The sequence below is a fragment of the Notamacropus eugenii genome, chromosome 6 (genome assembly GCF_028372415.1).
Source record: "Notamacropus eugenii isolate mMacEug1 chromosome 6, mMacEug1.pri_v2, whole genome shotgun sequence".
Lineage (NCBI taxonomy): Eukaryota > Metazoa > Chordata > Mammalia > Diprotodontia > Macropodidae > Notamacropus > Notamacropus eugenii.
This window is the reverse complement of record NC_092877.1, coordinates 328,633,461-328,652,771: the sequence shown is the minus strand read 5'-3', so window position 1 is coordinate 328,652,771 and position 19,311 is coordinate 328,633,461. Positions and strand designations below refer to the sequence as shown.

The window sequence follows — 19,311 nt, the reverse complement described above, 5'->3', positions numbered from 1 at the left end:
CTTGATTGAATATTTTTATGGCTTCAAGGCCCTCTGTCTAGCCGTTATGCTATGCTGTCTCTCCACTAATTGTTTCTATGCCCTAAAGCTTAATTCCAACTAAAAGCACATCTTCCCTTCTAGACTCTTCTATATGCCCAATTTTGCACAAAGTCCACAGAGAGGAGGGTTTAAAATAAGGTCTTATTTGGGGGGTTTTCTTCTTTCATTACTTTGTCAAGTGTTCAAATGACCTGCTCCCCATTTATGTATCTAACTGCCTGGGGGGTAAATGTAAGTGAGCCCTCATTTTGTATATGATTCTCATTACAAAGACACTATCCAGGAGTAATGGAAACCTATGGATAGCTCACCTGAAATGATTTGAGGAAACGTTATGGAGGGCATTCTCTTTTGGAACAATTTGGTTCTCTCTTCATTAGATATAAAAGAAAAACAAAATCAACTCGACGTAACTCTCAGCTCAGTAACTCAGACGTAACTCGACTCAACTCTCTGTGGCACTTCTCTCTACCACTGTGCAGGGTGTCACATTAGAAATGTGCTGCACTGTGCTGAATCTGTAGGAGCAGGACCCAGATTCGAAATCTCTCTAGTTATTATTTCTGGACCTTTTGGCTAGTGATTTCATCTCTCTGGCATATAACTTTGTCATCCATTATAGGTGGGGGCTTAAACTAGAAACTAGTTATTAAGACCCCTTCTAGCACTAAAATCTATGTGTAAAATGTCCCCATTAAAGTTAAAAATGGATTACATATTAACTTAGAAGAGATCTTCCTCTCTCCCTTTATGCCTTAAAAGCCTCTAGGTTGTTTTAATTCAGTATTTTCTTTCCTTCTTATCTGCTGGCACAATTTTAAAAATCTGTCTGTTGTTCTTTCCTTTCTCTTTCCATCTGGTCTTTCAAATTTGTCTTCCCATGTGAATGTGTCTTACAGAAACTGCCTTTTCTAAAGTTACCAGAGATCCCTTCATTGCCACATGCAATGATCTTTTCTCAGTCCTCACACTTCCTGACTTCCCCTGCACAATATTAACTACCTTTTCCTCTGAGATCTTCTCTCTGAAATTTCCTGACACCATTCTCTCATGGTTTTCCTCCTACTTGTTTAATTGTCTTTCAGTTTCCTTTGATGGATCAGTATTCATTTTCCTCTCTTTAACAGTGTTTGTCCCCTAAGGCTCTGTCCTGACTTCTTCTCTTTCTATGGCCTCTGTCTTGGTGATTGTATCAGCTCCCATAAGTTTAATTCTTTCTATGCATATGACTCCCAGAAATATATATATACATACATACACGTATATGTATATATACAGTTGTAGTCTCTCTCTTGAGCTTCCTTCTTAAATAGTCTGTTGAACAGGAACTGTCTAACCAATGGAAAAACAATTAGGCATTTTAAACTCAACATGTCCAAATCCACAATTCTTTATGTTCCCATCCAAACACACTGTTCTCCTTAATTTCCCTGTTTCTGTCAAGGACTCTACTCTCCTTTCAGATACTCTGGTTCTAATCTAATCACTTCTAATCTAATCTAATCTAATCACTTCCTAAATCTTCAGTATATTAAGCAGCACTTCTAAAGCATGGGTCAAATGTCATTCCCCTACTTAATGAATTCAAGTGACCCTGGTAGCCTCTAAGATCAAATACAAATGCTGCTAATTGGCATTTAAGACCCTCTATAATCTGTCTGTGGAGGCAGCTAGGTGGCAAAATGGATAGGATGCAGTGCTTGGAACCAGGAAGACTACTCTTCCTGAGTTCAAATCTGGCATCAGACACTTACTAGCTATATGACTGTAGACAAGTCACTCAACTCTGTTTGTCTCAATTCCTCAGCTGTAGAATGAACTGGAGAAGGAAATGGTAAACCACTCCACTATCTCTGCCAAGAAAACCCAAAATGGGTTTATGGAGAGTTAGACATGAGAATGAACAACAACCTGGATGCTACTACATAGCCTTATTTTACATGATTCTCTTTTGCATACTCTATTGTCCAGCCAGACTGGTCTCCGTGATCTTATATCCCATGGACAAAGGTTCATCTTCCCTCTACAAGTCTTTGCAATGGAAGTCTTCCATGACTGGAATGTACTCCATCCTTACATCTGACTCTTAAAATTCCTATCTCTCTTTGAAGCTTAGTTTCAGTTCTCTTCTTAACATAGCCATATTCTTCTGTTAGGGTCCCCAAAGAAATTACTCTGTATATTTCTTCTATATACTTTGAATTTACTTACAGGAATATTTTTTCTTTCTCTATTTGCATTGTAAGCTCCTTGAAGGTAGAGAATGTGTCATTTTGATCTTTGTTTTTCCTTTGATAAGGTATAGTGCTTGGCACATGCTAGGTGCTTAACAAATACTCACTGCTTGATTGTCATATTCATTCCATTATTTTCTCTTTGGGTATTCTTTTTATGCATTCATATGCTAGATGCTTTCTTTCTGAATATCTGTTGGTGGCTCTATTCGAGTCACCATTTTTGAAATCCCGTATCTATTTTTCAACTTGTCTCCTCATTGGCCTCCTTATAATGTAGAATTTTTGATACAGGTCAGGGATCAACTAGTTTTCTTTCAGAAAGAGCATTCTGAAGCTTTATATAATCTTCATGCATTCTTCAAATCATTATTCATGGCCTTTCTTCATCTACCATCCAACAGGCATTTTTTAAAACTCCTACTCTGTGGCAGATACTGTTCTAAGTGTAAAATGAAGGGATATAACAGACAGGTGAAGCAGTAGCAGCAGCAGAAGAAGAAGAAGAAGAAGGAGAAGAAGAAGAAGAGGAAGAGGGAGAAGGAGAAGGAGGAGAGGGAGGAGAAGAAGGAGAAGAAGGTGATGATGAGGATGATGATGATGAAAGAAGACTAGACGGCACATTGATTAGAGCACTTGACTTGCAGTCACAAAGATTTGAGTTTAAATCCTGCCTCTGACACTAGCTGTGTGACCCTGGGTGAGTCATTTGAACCCTCTAAGACTCATTTTCCTTATCTGTAAATAGGATAGGAAAAACAGTGAGTATCAAATGAAATAATAAAATAAAGCACTTTGCAAATCTTAAATCACTAGATATATGTTAGCTATAATTATTAATAACTATGTGACTATGTAATAAGACTTAATGACAATAATTACAATAGCTACCATTTATTCAGGACTTTAAGGTCTGCAAGACACTTTACAAATGTTATGTCATTTGATACTCAGAATAACTGCGGGAAGTAGAAGCCATTCTTTCCTTCACGTTTCAGATGAAGAAACTGAGGCAAACAGAGGTTCAATGACTAACACATTTCAGAGGGAGGCTACACATTCCATGATTCAGACACAGGATTTGAACTTGTCTTCCCAAGCCCAGTGCTGTTTCCATTGTTCCACCTAGGTGCCTCTCATTCTGAAGTCAAAACTCAATGGTGAGAATAGATAGATAAATAGAGAGGTAGATAGATAGATAGATAGATACATAAATAGATAGATCTATAGACAGATCTATAGTTAGATAGACAAATAGATAGATAGATAGATAGATAGATAGATAGATAGATAGATAGAGTATCCATTGAATCCTTACCATGTTCCAGGCATATAATACTCCTCTTAATATACATTTTTGGAGAGGAAAATGGAAATACTTGGAAGGTATCCTAAGGAAAATTCATACAACATCAATTAAACACAAGTACTGTCACCATAAGGCAACTATGGAAAGATGAAAGCTTCACAACAAAAATGAAGAAAATTGATGAACATTTATAGCCCACATGATAAACTGATTAAAAACTTACAGGAGTGCTTTTGAAGCAAGCAGATAGATCTTTATCAAGCAACAATAAAGGGATTTGTCAAAGATAACTGAAAGTGATTGACTTCTGGGTGGATCCTATGAAATCTAAGCTCCAAGAATGTAATCAACCGGCTCTCCATGGACAGATCCACTTGAACTCAATCAATAATATGTTGACAAATATGTATGAAACAAATGGATCATGTAGATTTGTTTATAGAAATGGAGGGATTTGTAATGGCAATTCAAGGCTAAGTCATGTTCACTAGAAATTATCCACACACCATATTTAAGTAAACTGGATTTAAAAACAAATGCAGGTTATGTAAAGAAATGCTAATATTTGGCAACACGTCACTAAGTGGACAAAAATTTAGTACCTATCAAACAAGTAAGCACAAAATGAGATGGTAGTCAGAATTATGTATCAGAAACTTGCTATCTTTCATAAAGTAACAGATAAGAAATTCTTATTCTCCTAATACAGATCTCATAACATCCTTGAGAATCCAACAGATTAAGTGTACTGGACCAAGACTATTTTCACAGATAGAACTGTTGCCCATGTATGCTTGAATGCTAGTGATCCATTAAAAAAAATGTTAAGATTTTTTTCAATGAATGTTGCCATACCAAATAGGCATCATCTCCAAGATCCACGGAACAAAAAGCTTTAAAAATAAAGAGGCTTAGCAGATGAAATAAATATCATGTGAGAGTACAATGAGACACATATCATCCTTGTCATGATGTCTGTTATCCCAAAGCTGTTTTGGGGTAAGTGAGCCTAATGAAGATGAGTTCACCTCATACATCTTTTATTTAATTACAAAAAGGAGCTATTGTATTCCTTTATTCAAAAGTCTGCATATATGGAATGATACTGGAATGATATGGAATGACTTGTTTGAGAATGCCTTCTATCTGAACACCATTGGAAAAAAAAGAGATTGAATTATAGCAACAAATTGAAATACACTTATTAATCACCTACTCTCTACCAGTCAATATTCTAGGCACCAGTGATACAAACAGAACAGTCCCTACTGTCTTGAGAATATGTGTTTGTATGTGTATAGGTGTATATGTATATCTATGTATATATGTGTATGTATATATGCACATATACTCTGTTTTGCAGTTATTTGGTATAGATTATATAGGTGTGAATATATATATATGCATCTACTTACATATATGTATACATGCAATCTGTATCAGATAACTACAAAGTAAGTAAGCTGAAGATGGAGGGAGAAGCTGTAGAAACAGGAAATGCCTCATAAAAGAGATGCCATTTGGAACAAAAAATAGGCTGAACTTTGCAGAAAACTGAGGATTATCAAAGGTAGCAGACAAGAAAGAAAGTACTCTTGGGATTGGGGAAGATTTGTACCAAAGCACAGAAGTGGGACATGGAGCATGTATGAGGAACAGCAAGGAGGCCAGTTGGACTGAACCATATAGTAAATAAAGAGGATTAATTGTATGTTGTATTTAGAGGAAAGAGGAAATAACTGAAGCTTTGGGGCACAGGGGAGTAAGGTGATCATCATTATCACATGCTTTGTAGAAGGTCTGGGGATAGATCGGAAAGGGGAGAGATCTGAGTCAAGTATACCACTTAGGAGGTTATTTTGATAGTCTATGTCAGAGGCAATTCAAGCCTGAATTAGTGTAGTTATGGTGTGAGTAGAGAGAAGTAAGAGATGTTCTGGAGTTTGAATTGAGAAGACTTGATAACCAGTTGGACATGGGATGGAAGAGAATATGAAGTACAAGCTAAAAGGCTTAGTCCAACCTCTTACTTTGCACATAAGGAAACTAAGACTCAGTGACTTGCCCATTGTCAAACTCAGCTAATAGTGAGCCTACAAACTATGGAGTTACTTCCCAATACTTTTATTTAGTTACCCCTAATTGGTCATTTTATCTACCTGTGCAATAACCTGTAGAACAGTAAACATCCAAGAATATAGCAGGATAGCAGTCTGGCCCAAGATTCTTTCACAGTGCCATTGAACTTGATGAAGAAAATTAGAGAACAACAATAAAAATTTCAACTGGCATTTATATAGTGCTCAATGTACATCATCTGATTTAACTTTCCTAACAACCCTGTGGGGTCATCAATCAATCAACCAGCAAGCATTTATTGAGAGACAACTATGTTCTAGGCAATCAGAATCCAAAGATAAAAATGAAATTGTCCTTGGTCTCTAGTCACTTAAATTCTGTTAAAGGAAATAACACACGCGTATTTAAATAAATATGAAATTTATACAAAGCAAATGCTTCAGCGCTGCAGCTATTTCTATCTTCACTTTTCAAAAGATGAAACTGAGACTGTGAAAGGTTAAATGTCAGATTCCTATGAGTAGTGTCTCAGGCAGGATTTTAATCTGGGACTTTCTAATTCTGAGTTCAGTGCTCTATGTTTGATATCACTCTACATTCCTTATCTGTAAAATGGGTTAAATATATCTGTGGTAGCCTTAGGTCAGAGGCAATTTGAGCTTGAACTAGGGTAGTTGCAGTGTGAGTACAGAGAAATATGAGATGTGAAGGTTGAATTGAGATGACTTGGTAATACACATCAGGTTTTTTGTGAGACTCAAATAAGCGAATGGATAAAAATGCTTCGCAAAACTAAAACATTTTATTATTGTCTATTATTATTAATCATCATCATCATTAACCTGATACCAGTTAATTCCCGTTATTAAAAAAAAAAAAAAAAGCTCAAGGGACCATAGCAATTACTTTGTAGTGCCGGGATTTTGTTGTATTGAATATTTCTGGAATTAAATAAGCTGTCGGCTCTATCTTACCACTTTTTGCGAAATACAATAGTATTTGTTTTAACAAAATTACTACTACTTATGTAAGTCTGTGAATATGTGGAATTGGGCACAGTGTCTGTTTTCTATGCCTATCTTTCAATATTATCTAATGTTCATTACATCAAAAATCTTACCAGGTAGTTCAAAAATGTTAGCTTAAACCAGATTGCATCCTTAAGTAGCAATTACAAAGGTTCTTGCATTAGAGTATGGTTCCTAGGTGTCAAAATTCACATCTCTGCAAGATGAGAAAACATGTCATGCATCTAGCCAGTAGATGTCTCTGTTACACTCACCCACCATTACAGATCACTCTAATGAATGAGAAGCCTTGGGAAAATGGGTTGGGAAAACAGTTTCTCCCTCCTTCCTTCTGCCCCTCCCCCCCCACCAAACATTCATCCTTACCCTCATCCTTCCATCTGAAGCTTTCTGATCCCTGGTCCTGCAGGTAATTGGAGAGTGCAATATTTCTGACTTGAAGCATGCTTCCTGTGACTTCATGTCTATTTCAAGAGTCAAAAGGCAACTGAAGACTTTTTCTAAAGAGACAACATGTGAAGTACTCGACATTGCATCACTGAGTCATAATAATTAATTACATACTGAGGTGAGAAGACATTCCGAATTTAGGTGGTTAACTCATCCCACGGATGTTTAAAATACTACTTCTATGGGGGAAGGGGAAAGGGGAGTATGAGTAAGCAGGAAAGTTGGAGGCCAAAGCCAGCTTTGACAATGGACCTTCGTATTTGGATTGATGGGTCTGCTAAAGCAGGTCTTCTAAAGCACCTTTTTGGGGTCATGGATCCCTTGGGTAATCTGGTGAAGTTTTTGGACCCATCTGCTTTTATAGTCATAAAATGAAATGCATCAGATTATAATATAAATCAATTACATAGAAATAAAAAGATAATCTATGAATGCAGATGAATAAATTTTTCTGAAATCTTGTATGGCTCCTTGTTTGAGAATCCCTGTTCTGAAAGTTTCTAATCATGAGATTCCATTATTACATTTTTTGGGTGAGATGAGGATATTTCATTCTATAGAAAGATACAGTCAGAGGCATAACGGGGCCATCATTGTCACTTTATTAATAATATTTGAGCTTTACAAGGTGTTCTTGGTGAGGTATAGAGCAGGTTAAAAAAAAGGACCACTGGATTTAGAGCCAGAAGGGACCTTAGTAACCAGTTAGTCCAACCACCTTATTTTATTGATGAGAAATGAACCTAAACAGATTCATTTGCTCAAAGAATCTGGAGAGCTGGGTTTGAATCTTGTCTTTAGAAACTTACCTGTTATAAGTCCCTTTGTTTCTCTGATCCTCCGTTTCTCATTCTGTGAAACTGGAAAAATACTACTAGTGGTGCATGTTTTACAGGGTTGCCATCAAACTTAAATGAAAGTATGTAAAGTGCTTTGTAAACCTGTTATTTTGTCACTGTTGGAGGACCTGGTGAGCAGTTTCCTTTAGCAGTGCAGATTCTCACCTTTTTTTGTTATGATTAGGTGACTTGAACAGGGTCACATAGTGTGTGTGTGTGTGTGTGTATGTGTATGTGTGTGTGTATGTGTGTGTGTGTATAGAGGAGATTGCATCCAAATCCAATATTTTTTCAACTACATTGCCAGTATTTGATCTTATTTTATCAATGACTGAAAGTAAGTTCATTTGTGTATGAGAATATTAATTCACGTGTGACCCTGATATGTTTAGATCAGCTAGGTGGCACAGTGGATAGAGTACTGGGCCTGGAGTGAAGAAAACTCATCTTCCTTAGTTCAAACCTGATCTTAGAAATTAACTGACTGTGTGACCCTGGGCAAATCACTTAACACTTTTTGCCTCAGTTCCTTATCTATAAAATGAGCTGGAGGAGGAAATGTTAAACCACTCCAGTGTCTTTGCCAAGAAAACCCCAAATAGAGTTTTGAAGAATTGGACACAACTGAAATGACTGAACAACAACCTGTTGCATTTATGCATTATATGGAACTCACAAACAGCTGAGGCTTGGTGGGTATTAGGGTCAGCTTTTTTGTTGTTATTCTTGGCAATAGGACAACTTTTGTCCATTTCGACAAGTGTTAATATAGAGAAAGTGAACAAGCATTTAGCGAGTGCTTGTGGTGGTTGTTCCATTGTGTCTGACTCTCTGTGACCCCATTTGGGTTTTCTTGGCAGAGACACTGGAGTGGTTTGCTGTTTTCTTCTCCAGCTCATTCACAGATGAAGGAGCTGAGGCCAACAGGGTTAAGTGACTTGCCCAGGGTAACACAGCTAGTAAGTATCTAAGATGGATTTGAACTTAAGGTCTTCCTACTCCAGTCCCAGTCAGTCAGTGTGCTAAGCACTTTGCAAATGTTGTCTTATTTCATCCCCACAACAACCTTGAGAAACAGGTATATTGATTTATAGTTGAGAAAACCAAGGCAGGCAAAGGGAAGTATCTTAGGCAGGATTTGCATGCAGGTTTTCCTAACTCTTGATCTAATATTCTATCCATTGCATCACCTAGCTGCGCCAGTAGCCTATGGGTGAGATCATAGTACCTTTGGAGTAGTGGAGAAAGACAATTTGGGTCTGAGTCTGGCCTAAGCTTAGGTAAAATGAGACCAATAGCTCAAAGGCAGTGAAGAGATGAGGGATAGAATTGAATAAAGGCAGCTTATGGCTAAGCGGATAGAGCCCTGGATTTGGAGTCAGGCAGACTTATCTTCTTGAGTTCAAATCCAGCCTCAGATACTTACTAGCTGTGGGACTCTGGGCAAGTCACATAACCCTATCTACCTCAATTTCCTCATCTATAAAATGAGTTAGAGAAAGAAATGGCACACTACTTCAGTATCTCTGCCAGAAAACCCCCAAAATGGGGTTATGAAGAATTGGACACAATTGAAACAACTCAACAACAGCAAAATGCCATTGGATTAAGACCTAGGAGAAATGAATTCTAGTTCTTGCTCTGTCACAACTACCTGAGCATGACATTTCAACTAAATGACTCTAAATGTGTAAGATGGGGGAATTCTACTAAGTGATCGCTGAGATACCTTGTAGCTCTTACATTCCGTTACTCTACATTCTGTGGTCACAGTTTCATAACTATTCTGCAGTCCCTGGAGAGCTGAATGGGAGAAGTTCTTTCAATAATAACAGCTAACATTTATATGATGCTTAAAGGGCTTTACTTTTTATCTCTGGGCTTTCTATACACTATCTCACTGGAGCCTTGGGACAACCCAAAGAGATAAGTACTATGAGTATTTCTGTCCTTATTTTACAAGTGAGGAATCTGAGACTGAAAGAGGTTTGTTTTTGATCACAGAGATAGTAAATGTCAAGAGGCACAGCGCATGGAGAGCTGGCCTTGGAGTCAGGAGGACTTGAGTACAAATTCGACCTTGTCTTACTTGCTGTGTGACCCTGGGCAAATTACTTAATCCCAATTGACTCCAAAAGAAAAAAAAAACATAATAAATGACAGAAGTAGGACTTGAACTCAGGTTTTCCTAGCTCAGATTCTAGAATTATCTATTCTTAGATAAATAAATAGACATTCCAGTGAAATTGTCAGGACCATCTTTCTAGGAAGGAGAACAGGGATGCCACTTCCTATTGTTTAGATCATTTTATCTCCGTCAGCCTCAGTTTCTTTGTTTGTTAGACGATATCTGTGTACTGGATTGGACAGAGGATCAAATGTGATGATGGGTGGAAAGAGGCTTTGAAAAAGCAGGAACTGTTATAGGTTTATGTGGCGATGTATTGATTGACAAGGTCGGCAGACCTACATTCTAGAAGCCAAGGGATGAGATTCTCAACTCAGGCCATATTAACTACACATTTTTAATTGTGAATTTTCTTCTAAGAAGAAGGATCAGAGATAGGGAGCCGGAAAGTACCTTAGCGATCATCCACTCCATAGGTGCTTAATTTAGAGTCCAAGAACTTGTTTTTGGAAAAAGTCTGATAACTATTTCAATATAGTCCTTTCTGTAATTCCATATATTTTATTTTATGCTTTAAAAATAATATTCCGAAAAAGGACACATAGACTTCACTAGACTGCCCGAGGTGTCCAGGAAAGAAACAAAAAAGGTTAAGTACCATTGACCTATTCTAACCTCCTCATTTTGCATATGAGTAAACTGTGCCTCTAAGAGGTGAAAGTGAAGGGCATTCTCCTTCAACGCTTAATGTGGCGGAAAAATCACTGGATATGGATTGGAGTTTCGGCTCTGCCATTTACTAGATGGGGGGCTTTGGGCAAGTCACTTAATTTCTCTAAGTCTCAGTTTCGTCATCTGCAAGCTTGGAGATAACAAACTGCCTCTCCTCACAACGACCCGACAATGTCCATTTTCCAGTGCCTCCACTGGGGTTCAGAGGTTAAGTGATGGGACTTGTTTAGGATCACACAACTACTCAGCCCAGTGACACATCCAGAGCTGGTCCAGCTCTGCTTTCCTCACTATCCTAGCTTTTGTCCTCCCCATTGCTGACTGGGGTGGACGGATGAGAAGCTTCTTTTCCCAGTACCATGCTAGATGTCCAGTTTGTCTGCGTGTTATCTAACCTTTCCTGTCCCCTCTATTCCTGTCTGTGCACCAACGTGTACCCTGGCATTTCCCTCGGGCACCTGTGGGCGCCCTGTGACTGACACCTTGTCCAGCCTCTTCTGGCCTCGCTGCCCCTCACCCCCAGCTTGCACCCGTTGCCAGACTCGGGAGTGGCACCAGATGCTTCCTCTCCCAAAGGGGAGCCCTCTTTCGCCTCTCTCGCGGGTGGCAGCAGAAATCAGCACAGGAGGAAGGCACTGTAGCTCTCGTGGAGGAGCTGGGCATGCTCAGTAGCCGGGGCAGGTTTTGGTCGCGAGTAGGAGGATTTCGCACTCCCCCGGCCATGGGGGAGGGGCGAGCAGCCAGGACGCCGCCGCCGCCGCTGTTGCATCTGCACTTGGGGGCCGCAGGCGGAGCTCAGCATTCCACTCGCTGGTGCCATAGGACAGCCTAGCTCCGTCGGCAGAGGAGCCGGTAGCGCGACCGCGTCCACAAGTTGCTGGGACCCGGATCCCGAGCTCTGTCCTCCTCCTCCTCTCTCTCTCCCCGTCTTTATCCTCAGCCCGGTCCCTCCCTTCTCCCACCCGGGTGGCTGTTCCTGCTGCTTGGTTAGGGACAGAACGCACTGCCCACTAATCCAGAGAAGCAGATGTAAGCAAGACCCCCGCCCCCAGCCCCCAGCTGCTTCCAATCGCCAATCAACAGGGTCTTCCTGCGCCTCTTCTCTGCCCTATCCCAAAGGGTCAAAATATGTGGCAGCCGGCAACCGAGAGACTGCAGGTAAGCAAGCAGGGAGGGAGACGGACCGGGTGTGCTTGACTGGGCGCGCAGAAGGGAGAGGGGAGAGATGGAGAAAGCCCAGGAGAAGAAGCCAGCGGAGCCGTAATGACAGGGGATGGAGCCTGGGCGCAACTGCTACATTTGGGTCATAAAAAACCACGGAAGATGGGTTCATTAGGACTTGCCTCTACCAGTTCAGTATGGGGCCATGCACCTCATCGGTATTTGTTATGGATGATGAAATAGACCTAGAGAGATGAAGGTGTGTGTGTGTGTGTGTGTGTGTGTGTGTGTGTGTGTGTGTGTGTGTGTGTCTGGAGGTTGGGGGGCTTCTTTCTTTATACAACTTTTATCTGGGCGCTGTAAATGTGTGTGTGTGTGTGTGTGTGTATGTGCGTGTGTTTGTATATCGAATAGCACTTTCTTTCCAGAGATTTTTAAATTGCATTCCACTGACAGAATTTACTGGTCTGGGGTTAGGTTTCTTGAATCCAGATGTTTTTTTCTGCCTTCAGGAAAGACAGAACAGATGATTTGCTAAAGCATCCGTTTTGCCAATATAATTACAAAAAAAATCACACACACGCTCTATTTAGCTTGGTAACGTGATGTTATTTTGTTTCTGGTTTTTGGCCATTACCCTCTTTTCCCTCTTCTGCAAGTCAGAAGTTAAGAGTAGCCTGGACTAGTCAGTTATTGGGTCATCCCCTCAGCATTCAAAAGTTTTCATTGACACGAGCTGAACTGCAAGCAGGCATTAACTGCGTTTGACTTACGTTCCGGTGCCAGGGAGTTGGGGGAGGGAGGCAGGAGGAAACGGGAGGGAAGGGGCATTTGGGCACTGGCTGAAAGTTGGACAAGTGTGGTGGTTTCACCGAGGAGCTTGCACTGACACACATTGAGGTCTCCGACTTGCCCTTGCTCCTGGCTTCTACCCCTGCCATTAGCTCTTAAATATTCTCCAGATGGACAGGCAGATCAATTGCCAGATGAAATTTACAGAATCTCGCAGACAAACTTTTGGCAGGCCTGGAGCAACATTGTCTAATAGTAAACTATGAAGGACTGTTGAAGTGGTAAAATAAAAAGGAAAAAAATCAAAACCCCAATATATCCTTCTGGATCGAAAGTAGTTAGGAAGACCTGAGACCCTTGGAAATGGCCTCAACAAGTTACTTTGTAGTGTTCTCTTTAATTGGGGAGAGGATACCCAAACATAGACCAAGCCTGATCTTTAATTTGCATGTTAGCCCTTGAAAAAAGGGAATGGACGTGCCAAGGGCTTCAATATTTGACTTTAAAGAAAAAAAAAATCCAACCATAAATCCATCCATAAATAAAATGACCAGAAAACAGTGAGTCTCTCATTTGCTTCATTTCACCCTCTCCGCTCCATTATCTTCCAAAGGGTGTCCTAAAAGCCTTAGTGCAGACTTCAGATGGCACTAAGACTTTTGGGACATGCTGTCTTTATTTTTTAGGTATTCTAGATTAATTTATTTGTATACCTGCCATTATTCCTGATAGATTGTAAGTTCCTCGAGGGTAGGAATAGTTTTATTTTTCTCCTTGTATCCCCATTACTTGCACATGTAGGTGCTTAATAAATGTTTTTTCAGTGATCATTTCAAAGGAAACGTGGACTCCTTATTGGTGGACTCCTTATTGGTGGAAGAAGGGTTCCCTTACCAGATTTTTCCATGTAGGCTTTGCTCAGTAACAAGTTGCAGTGAAGCACTTCATTCAGGTGAACTTCTCCCAGGATATATATTATGTATGTATGTATTTTGTATATGCATATATGTATATATACACATATCACATACATACCACACAATGCAATAGAGATATAGATTGATGTTGATACATCCATATACACAATCCATATGTATGTATATGTATATAAATCTATGTATATAGGCATACACAAAAGTTTTTATATAGACATACCTGTATACACACACAGGCTCAGATAATGTTACGTTAACTTGCTCCAAGTCTTGACTGAGGCAAGAGTTGAATCCAGGGCTCTCTGACTCTAGACCAGAAGTGCTTTTAAGGGTAGCTTGTCCCACGGTGTCACCACCATGGTAGTGTAGTGGGCATGTGCATTGGCAAATATTTCTTATTCTTCCTTCTAAGGGTTCCTTTTTTTGTGTGTGTCATTAATGTCCTAAATGAACCATCTCTTGGGAACCCTTGTGGAAGAAATGCCAGAGTCCTTAATGCTTTTTCTGTGGCTAGGTGTTCTTATGCTTCTGAGTTTTTAAATTTTTGTCTATTTAAGTTATTCCTACCAGGCCTGTTTTACTTAGGAAAGTGTGTGAGCTCCAAAGTACATGACCCTTGGCAAGCAAACTCTCCTGGCTTGTGTTCTAAATGGTGATATTCCCTTACTAGAAATATCCACTTTCTTTTCTATGAAATGTACAAATGTGTTGTTTGGAATGATTTTGGGAATGATTTGTGCTTGCAGTACATATATTTCATTTTGAAGTGGTCCCTTGAAATATATAAGGGATAAAATATGCTTTATGCCTTCCTTAGCTAGGACAGCAATACAGTTCACTGTGGATTAGAGCTGTCTTGGTTGAAAGTTATTTACTGACACAGGATTTGCATGACAGTTCCTGATGCAATATCATTAATAGTTTTATGTTTCAAAATAAATAAAAGTACGACTTTAGCTAACCGTCTAGTTCTAAAGGCAATATGATTGATAAAGAAAATTTTAATCAGATTTTTATTTTTGATTCTTATTTTTTGGAGGGGAAGGGGGACAATTTATGGTAAAAGGAAGGAGATTAAGAATTTGCTAGTGACACAATTAAATGTGTGATATATTGTGGTTCCCTTTGTTATATTATCCTTCTATTTTAAAATATATATATATTTTTTTATTGGCACAGAAAACATCATAATACAGAAAAATTTGTTCCCTGGGTACCTGAGACAGCAGGATGCTTCTCTGTGCCCAGAATTTTTCACAAAGAGAATGGTCCAGGTGGACAAGATTGGATGATCCATAATCTTATATCTCTGTAAAACAGAGCCCAGCATGTGTCTGTCCTTTCAGGCCCCACTGACTTGGAAAGAGCCCTCTTTGTCCCCTCAAACATACTTTATTAATATTTAATCCAAACATACATATTCAGAGGGGCCAAAGTGAAGGAGAACAGTGAGGAAACAGAGAGCTCCCTTGTGGGATGGTGAAATCAATTTGTAGTCTCTACACCAAATATCCAGAAAGAAGAGGGGAAAAAAATAAAACTAGCCATTTTTTAAATTCCTTTTCGTAGTTAGATGTCAGTTCAAAGGTTTTGCTTCTCTGGTATTTGAGTCCAAGAGGGTTGACTGGGCAGAGTGCTGACGAGAACTGACAGCCAACTTTGACGAGGTCTTTATTATTTGAATCCAGCAACTTGCATCCTGGCTCTGGGGGTGGAATCCTTGATCTGTTTTGGTTGTTCCTCTTGCCAATCTCTTTGCCAAGGAGTGTAATGGTTATGTTTTCAGCCTTGGGGTTTAGCTCTTTTCCCCTGGGTACATGAACAGGCAAAGAGACCTGTTGCCTTAAGTATGACCCTTCCTCTGCTGGGTTATTTCCCATTCAGTCACGCAAACTGCCTCCAGTCGATCTGCTGCGTTGGATTTTAACTTGGCTCAGCTTCCTGCACTTCTTGCCTCTACCCTCAGTGGAAGTTACCCCCATTAAAAATATAACCGGATTAAAAATGGGTGTGAGCACTTAAATACCAAGCTCATCCTTCTTGTAAATGACAACATGATAGCTTCACTGTTCACCTTCTGTCATGCACAATCAATTTTGCTTTGGAGGAATCCAGAGGATTATGAATTGTTGAAAGAAGAATTGAATGAAGCACTTTTCTAAGAAAGTACATGGTTTCCTTTTCCTTCCTTTAAATAATATAACTCAAAGCCCTAATTCTTATACAGGAAGGATCCCTATCTTTAATGCTGTCCTGGGTAGACCAAAATCTATATGGGTTTTGTAGTTGTCACTGGAAAAAATCTGTTCCTTAGAAGTAAATTGACTTGTGATTTTGAACCTGCAGAGAAAGTGGGTACAGTTAACTGCAATCATAGGGAGTGTTCTCTCTTGGCTCTTTCTTTAGTGACCCTGTTATCTATATAGTGTTGGAGACTAGCAAAGGAATAAGGGATGGAGGAGAAAGGTCAACATAGCAAATATTTAGGTAAGATCTAGGGATATGTAAAATATACAACTCTGTCACTTCCCCCATCCCTGCCAAAGTAGCCTCTTTGAGGGAGGGGAAATGCTGTTTTTTTTTTTTTTGTCCTTATCACGTAGCATGGCACCTTATTGGTTCAGACATGCTGTTTCAATAGTGAAGGGACACTCTCAGTGTGGAAACTCCCTCCACTGCTACATTTATACAACTTACTATAAGTTAAATTTCTTTAGAGTTGCTTGGTGATGCTGAGAGGCTGTCACATGCTTATGATTTAGACCAGGCCTTCTTAATCTAAGATCCATAGATAGATTTCAGAGGGTCTGTGAACTTCAACTGGGAAAAATTACATTGTTATTCCAGTATAATTGGTTCTCTTTGCAATCCTCTGTATTTCATTTCATGCATTTAAAAACATTATTTTGAGAAGAGGTCCCTAGACTTCACCAGACTACCAAAGGGGTTCCTTGAAATACAAATATTAATAACCCTAGTATAGATATTGCAAGTATGGATTAGAAGCGGGACTTGAAAGAAGGGCTTTCCAGATTTGAGAGGGAACCTTAATCTATTTCTCTGCTTGTTGCTTTGTACATAGTAGGTGCTTAATACTTGAATGCATGAATGGATTTATGTTATGCTTTATGGAAAGTATAATTATGAGAGCTTCTATCCCCTAATGTCTTATGTTAGTAAAAAGTTGGTACTAAGGTCTCAAAGTCTTGACTTGCCCATTGAAGCTAAGGTTTCTTCAAGGATGGGCTCAGGAATGGACTATCCATCTTCCATTTCAACCATCAGTCATCCAGTGGCTCCCTATGAACTCCAGGATCAAATACAAAATGCTTTGTTTGGGATTCAAAGCCCATCACAACTCATACCCCCTACTCTCATCTTTCCAGTCTTATACCTTACTCCCCACCATGTACTATGTGATTCAGTGACACAAGCCCCCTTGCAAATTTCATAACTAAAACTCTGCATCTCTAAGCTGCTGGCATTTTCTTTTTTGGCTATCCCCTATGCCTGGAATACTCCCCTTCCTCAAATCCATCTACTGGCTCTCTTGGTCTCCTTTAAGTCTCAATTAAAATCTCATCTACAAGAAACCTTTCCCGATTTGTTTGCATGTTGTCTCCTTCCCTTAGACTGTGAGGTCATTGAAGCCAAGGACTATCTTTTGTCTTTTTATTTTTTGTATCTCTAGCACGTAGCACAGTAGAGGTACATAGTAGGTTCTTAGTAAATGTTTTTTGATTGATTGTTTGTAAAACTGGCTTCATCTAGAGTAACTCCAGGCTGATGAATTCTTTGTCCAAAGCAACTCTTAACTCTTTCCTAAGTTATGGAGGAAATGTGAGGTGAATGTCCACACTGATGATATTTCATATCCTTCAGATATTAAAACCTTCATTGGAAAAGTGTTTTATAGTGCTTTAGAGGCAGCTAAGGGAGCATAGTGGATAGGCTACTGGACCTGGAGGATTCAACCCTGAATTCAAATCCTGACTCAGACTCTTATTAACTATGTGAGCTTGGGCAAATCACTTGATGTTTCTGTCTTAGTTTCCTCTTCTGTAAAATGGGGATAATCATAGTACCTCCTGTACAGGGTTGTGATGAGGATCAAATGAGAGAATAGTTTTTTGCTTTGTAACTTTAAAGCTTAACTTAACTGCCATTATTATGAGTATTATCATGATTTATTGTGAGAACCTTTTCCCTTTCAGATACATTGGCCCTCTTGTTTTCTAGGGTGAAGTAGGTACTTCCAGGACTTTTAATCTCAGTTTGTATATGAGACAGCGTCTCAGAGACATTGAATAATTTGAGTCAGGTCACACAGCCAGAATCTTTTGACTTCAAGTCTAGTGATCTTTCCAAATCATTTTCTAGCTGCTTAAGGATAATGCCTTAGGCATTGACAGGTTATACTCCTTGAGGCATGATCCTTCTTGCCAGGTACGTGAGAATCATAGACCTTCATAGCCGAAGGGATGTTACGAACCATCTGATTCAATTCCTTTGAATTTTACAAATGAACAAACAGTCCCAGAGACTTCCCACAGATTACCTGACCTAGTGACAGAGCCTGGATTGGGATCCCACTGTACCACATCTCTCCTTGTACCTCTAGTACAATTGTTTGCTATGTCTTCCATGGGATTGAAAAATATCTTCTGTAGGAAGTTATGGATAGTGGAATGAAAATTTTCTCCCCTTAATTAGTTTTTAGTTTTCCAAGGAGCTTGCTTCCCAGGCTCCTCCTTATCCCTTTACCCCCCCCCCCCCCCTGAGTCATTTGCTGGTCATTATCACTTTTAAGAGTGGGGTATGTTGGGGAGGGAAGAGATTCAGATTATTCCAGTTTTGCTCCTTAATAGTTCCGGTAAGAAGTTAGTTGAATTAGTTAGAGGAGGGGTCCTTTGTCGTTCATGTGTCACGAATACCTTTGGCAGTCTGGTGATGCCTATGGACCTCTCTTCAGAATAATAGTTTTGAATAATTGAAAGAAATGCTAAATTTCAGTTATAGGTTATTGAAAATAAAGATGCAATTTCCCCTCTCCCCCACAATTAAGCTTGTAGATTCCCTGAAATCTATTCACAGAGATAAAGTTACAGTTTGGGGGCTTCAAAAGATGCATGATTGTATTTTTGATGGTGTAAATGTTTATATATGGATATGTTTCTTTCCCCTCCCATCCTCCCAAATCCAAAACCTGCCCCCAGGTTGAGGGTATAATTATTTCATTTTGTACTTTGTATTCTTAGCAACTTAATACTACCTGGTACATAGAATGTGCTTAATAAATGCTAGTTCATTGATTGAATGCTTCCCCTCTGTGCTTAGTCACCTCTTGCTTAACTTCCAATATTTATTTGAAGAATCGACAGTATAAGCCTGTATCCCTTATACTTTTGCTCTACCCTGTGTAACACCCAAGAAGAAGAATAGATGAGGCCTAGACTCTGAAACAATACTGCAAATCTGAGGTTATCTCAAGCCCAAGGAACATTAAAAAAAGCAAGAGAGGAAGCAAGAAAAGCTGATCAAAGGAAAAGGAAGAATCTGATTCTCCTCCCCCTTACCCCATC

The 19,311-nt window shown here is 39.5% G+C and overlaps 1 protein-coding gene across 2 annotated transcripts in view; it reads left to right on the top strand.

Annotated features, from left to right (window-relative positions):
• PID1 (phosphotyrosine interaction domain containing 1) overlaps positions 1–19,311 on the top strand; it is a 308,912-nt gene that overhangs the window by 25,297 nt on the left and 264,304 nt on the right. The window contains exon 1 of one of the 2 annotated variants that reach the window (XM_072618083.1): positions 11,224–11,999. The exons of the other annotated variant lie outside the window; for it this stretch is intronic. Coding sequence (XP_072474184.1) covers positions 11,970–11,999 — 30 coding nt within the window. The 5' untranslated portion in view covers positions 11,224–11,969. Of the gene's footprint in view, positions 1–11,223; positions 12,000–19,311 lie in introns of those variants that run through there. 2 annotated transcript variants of the gene reach the window in all.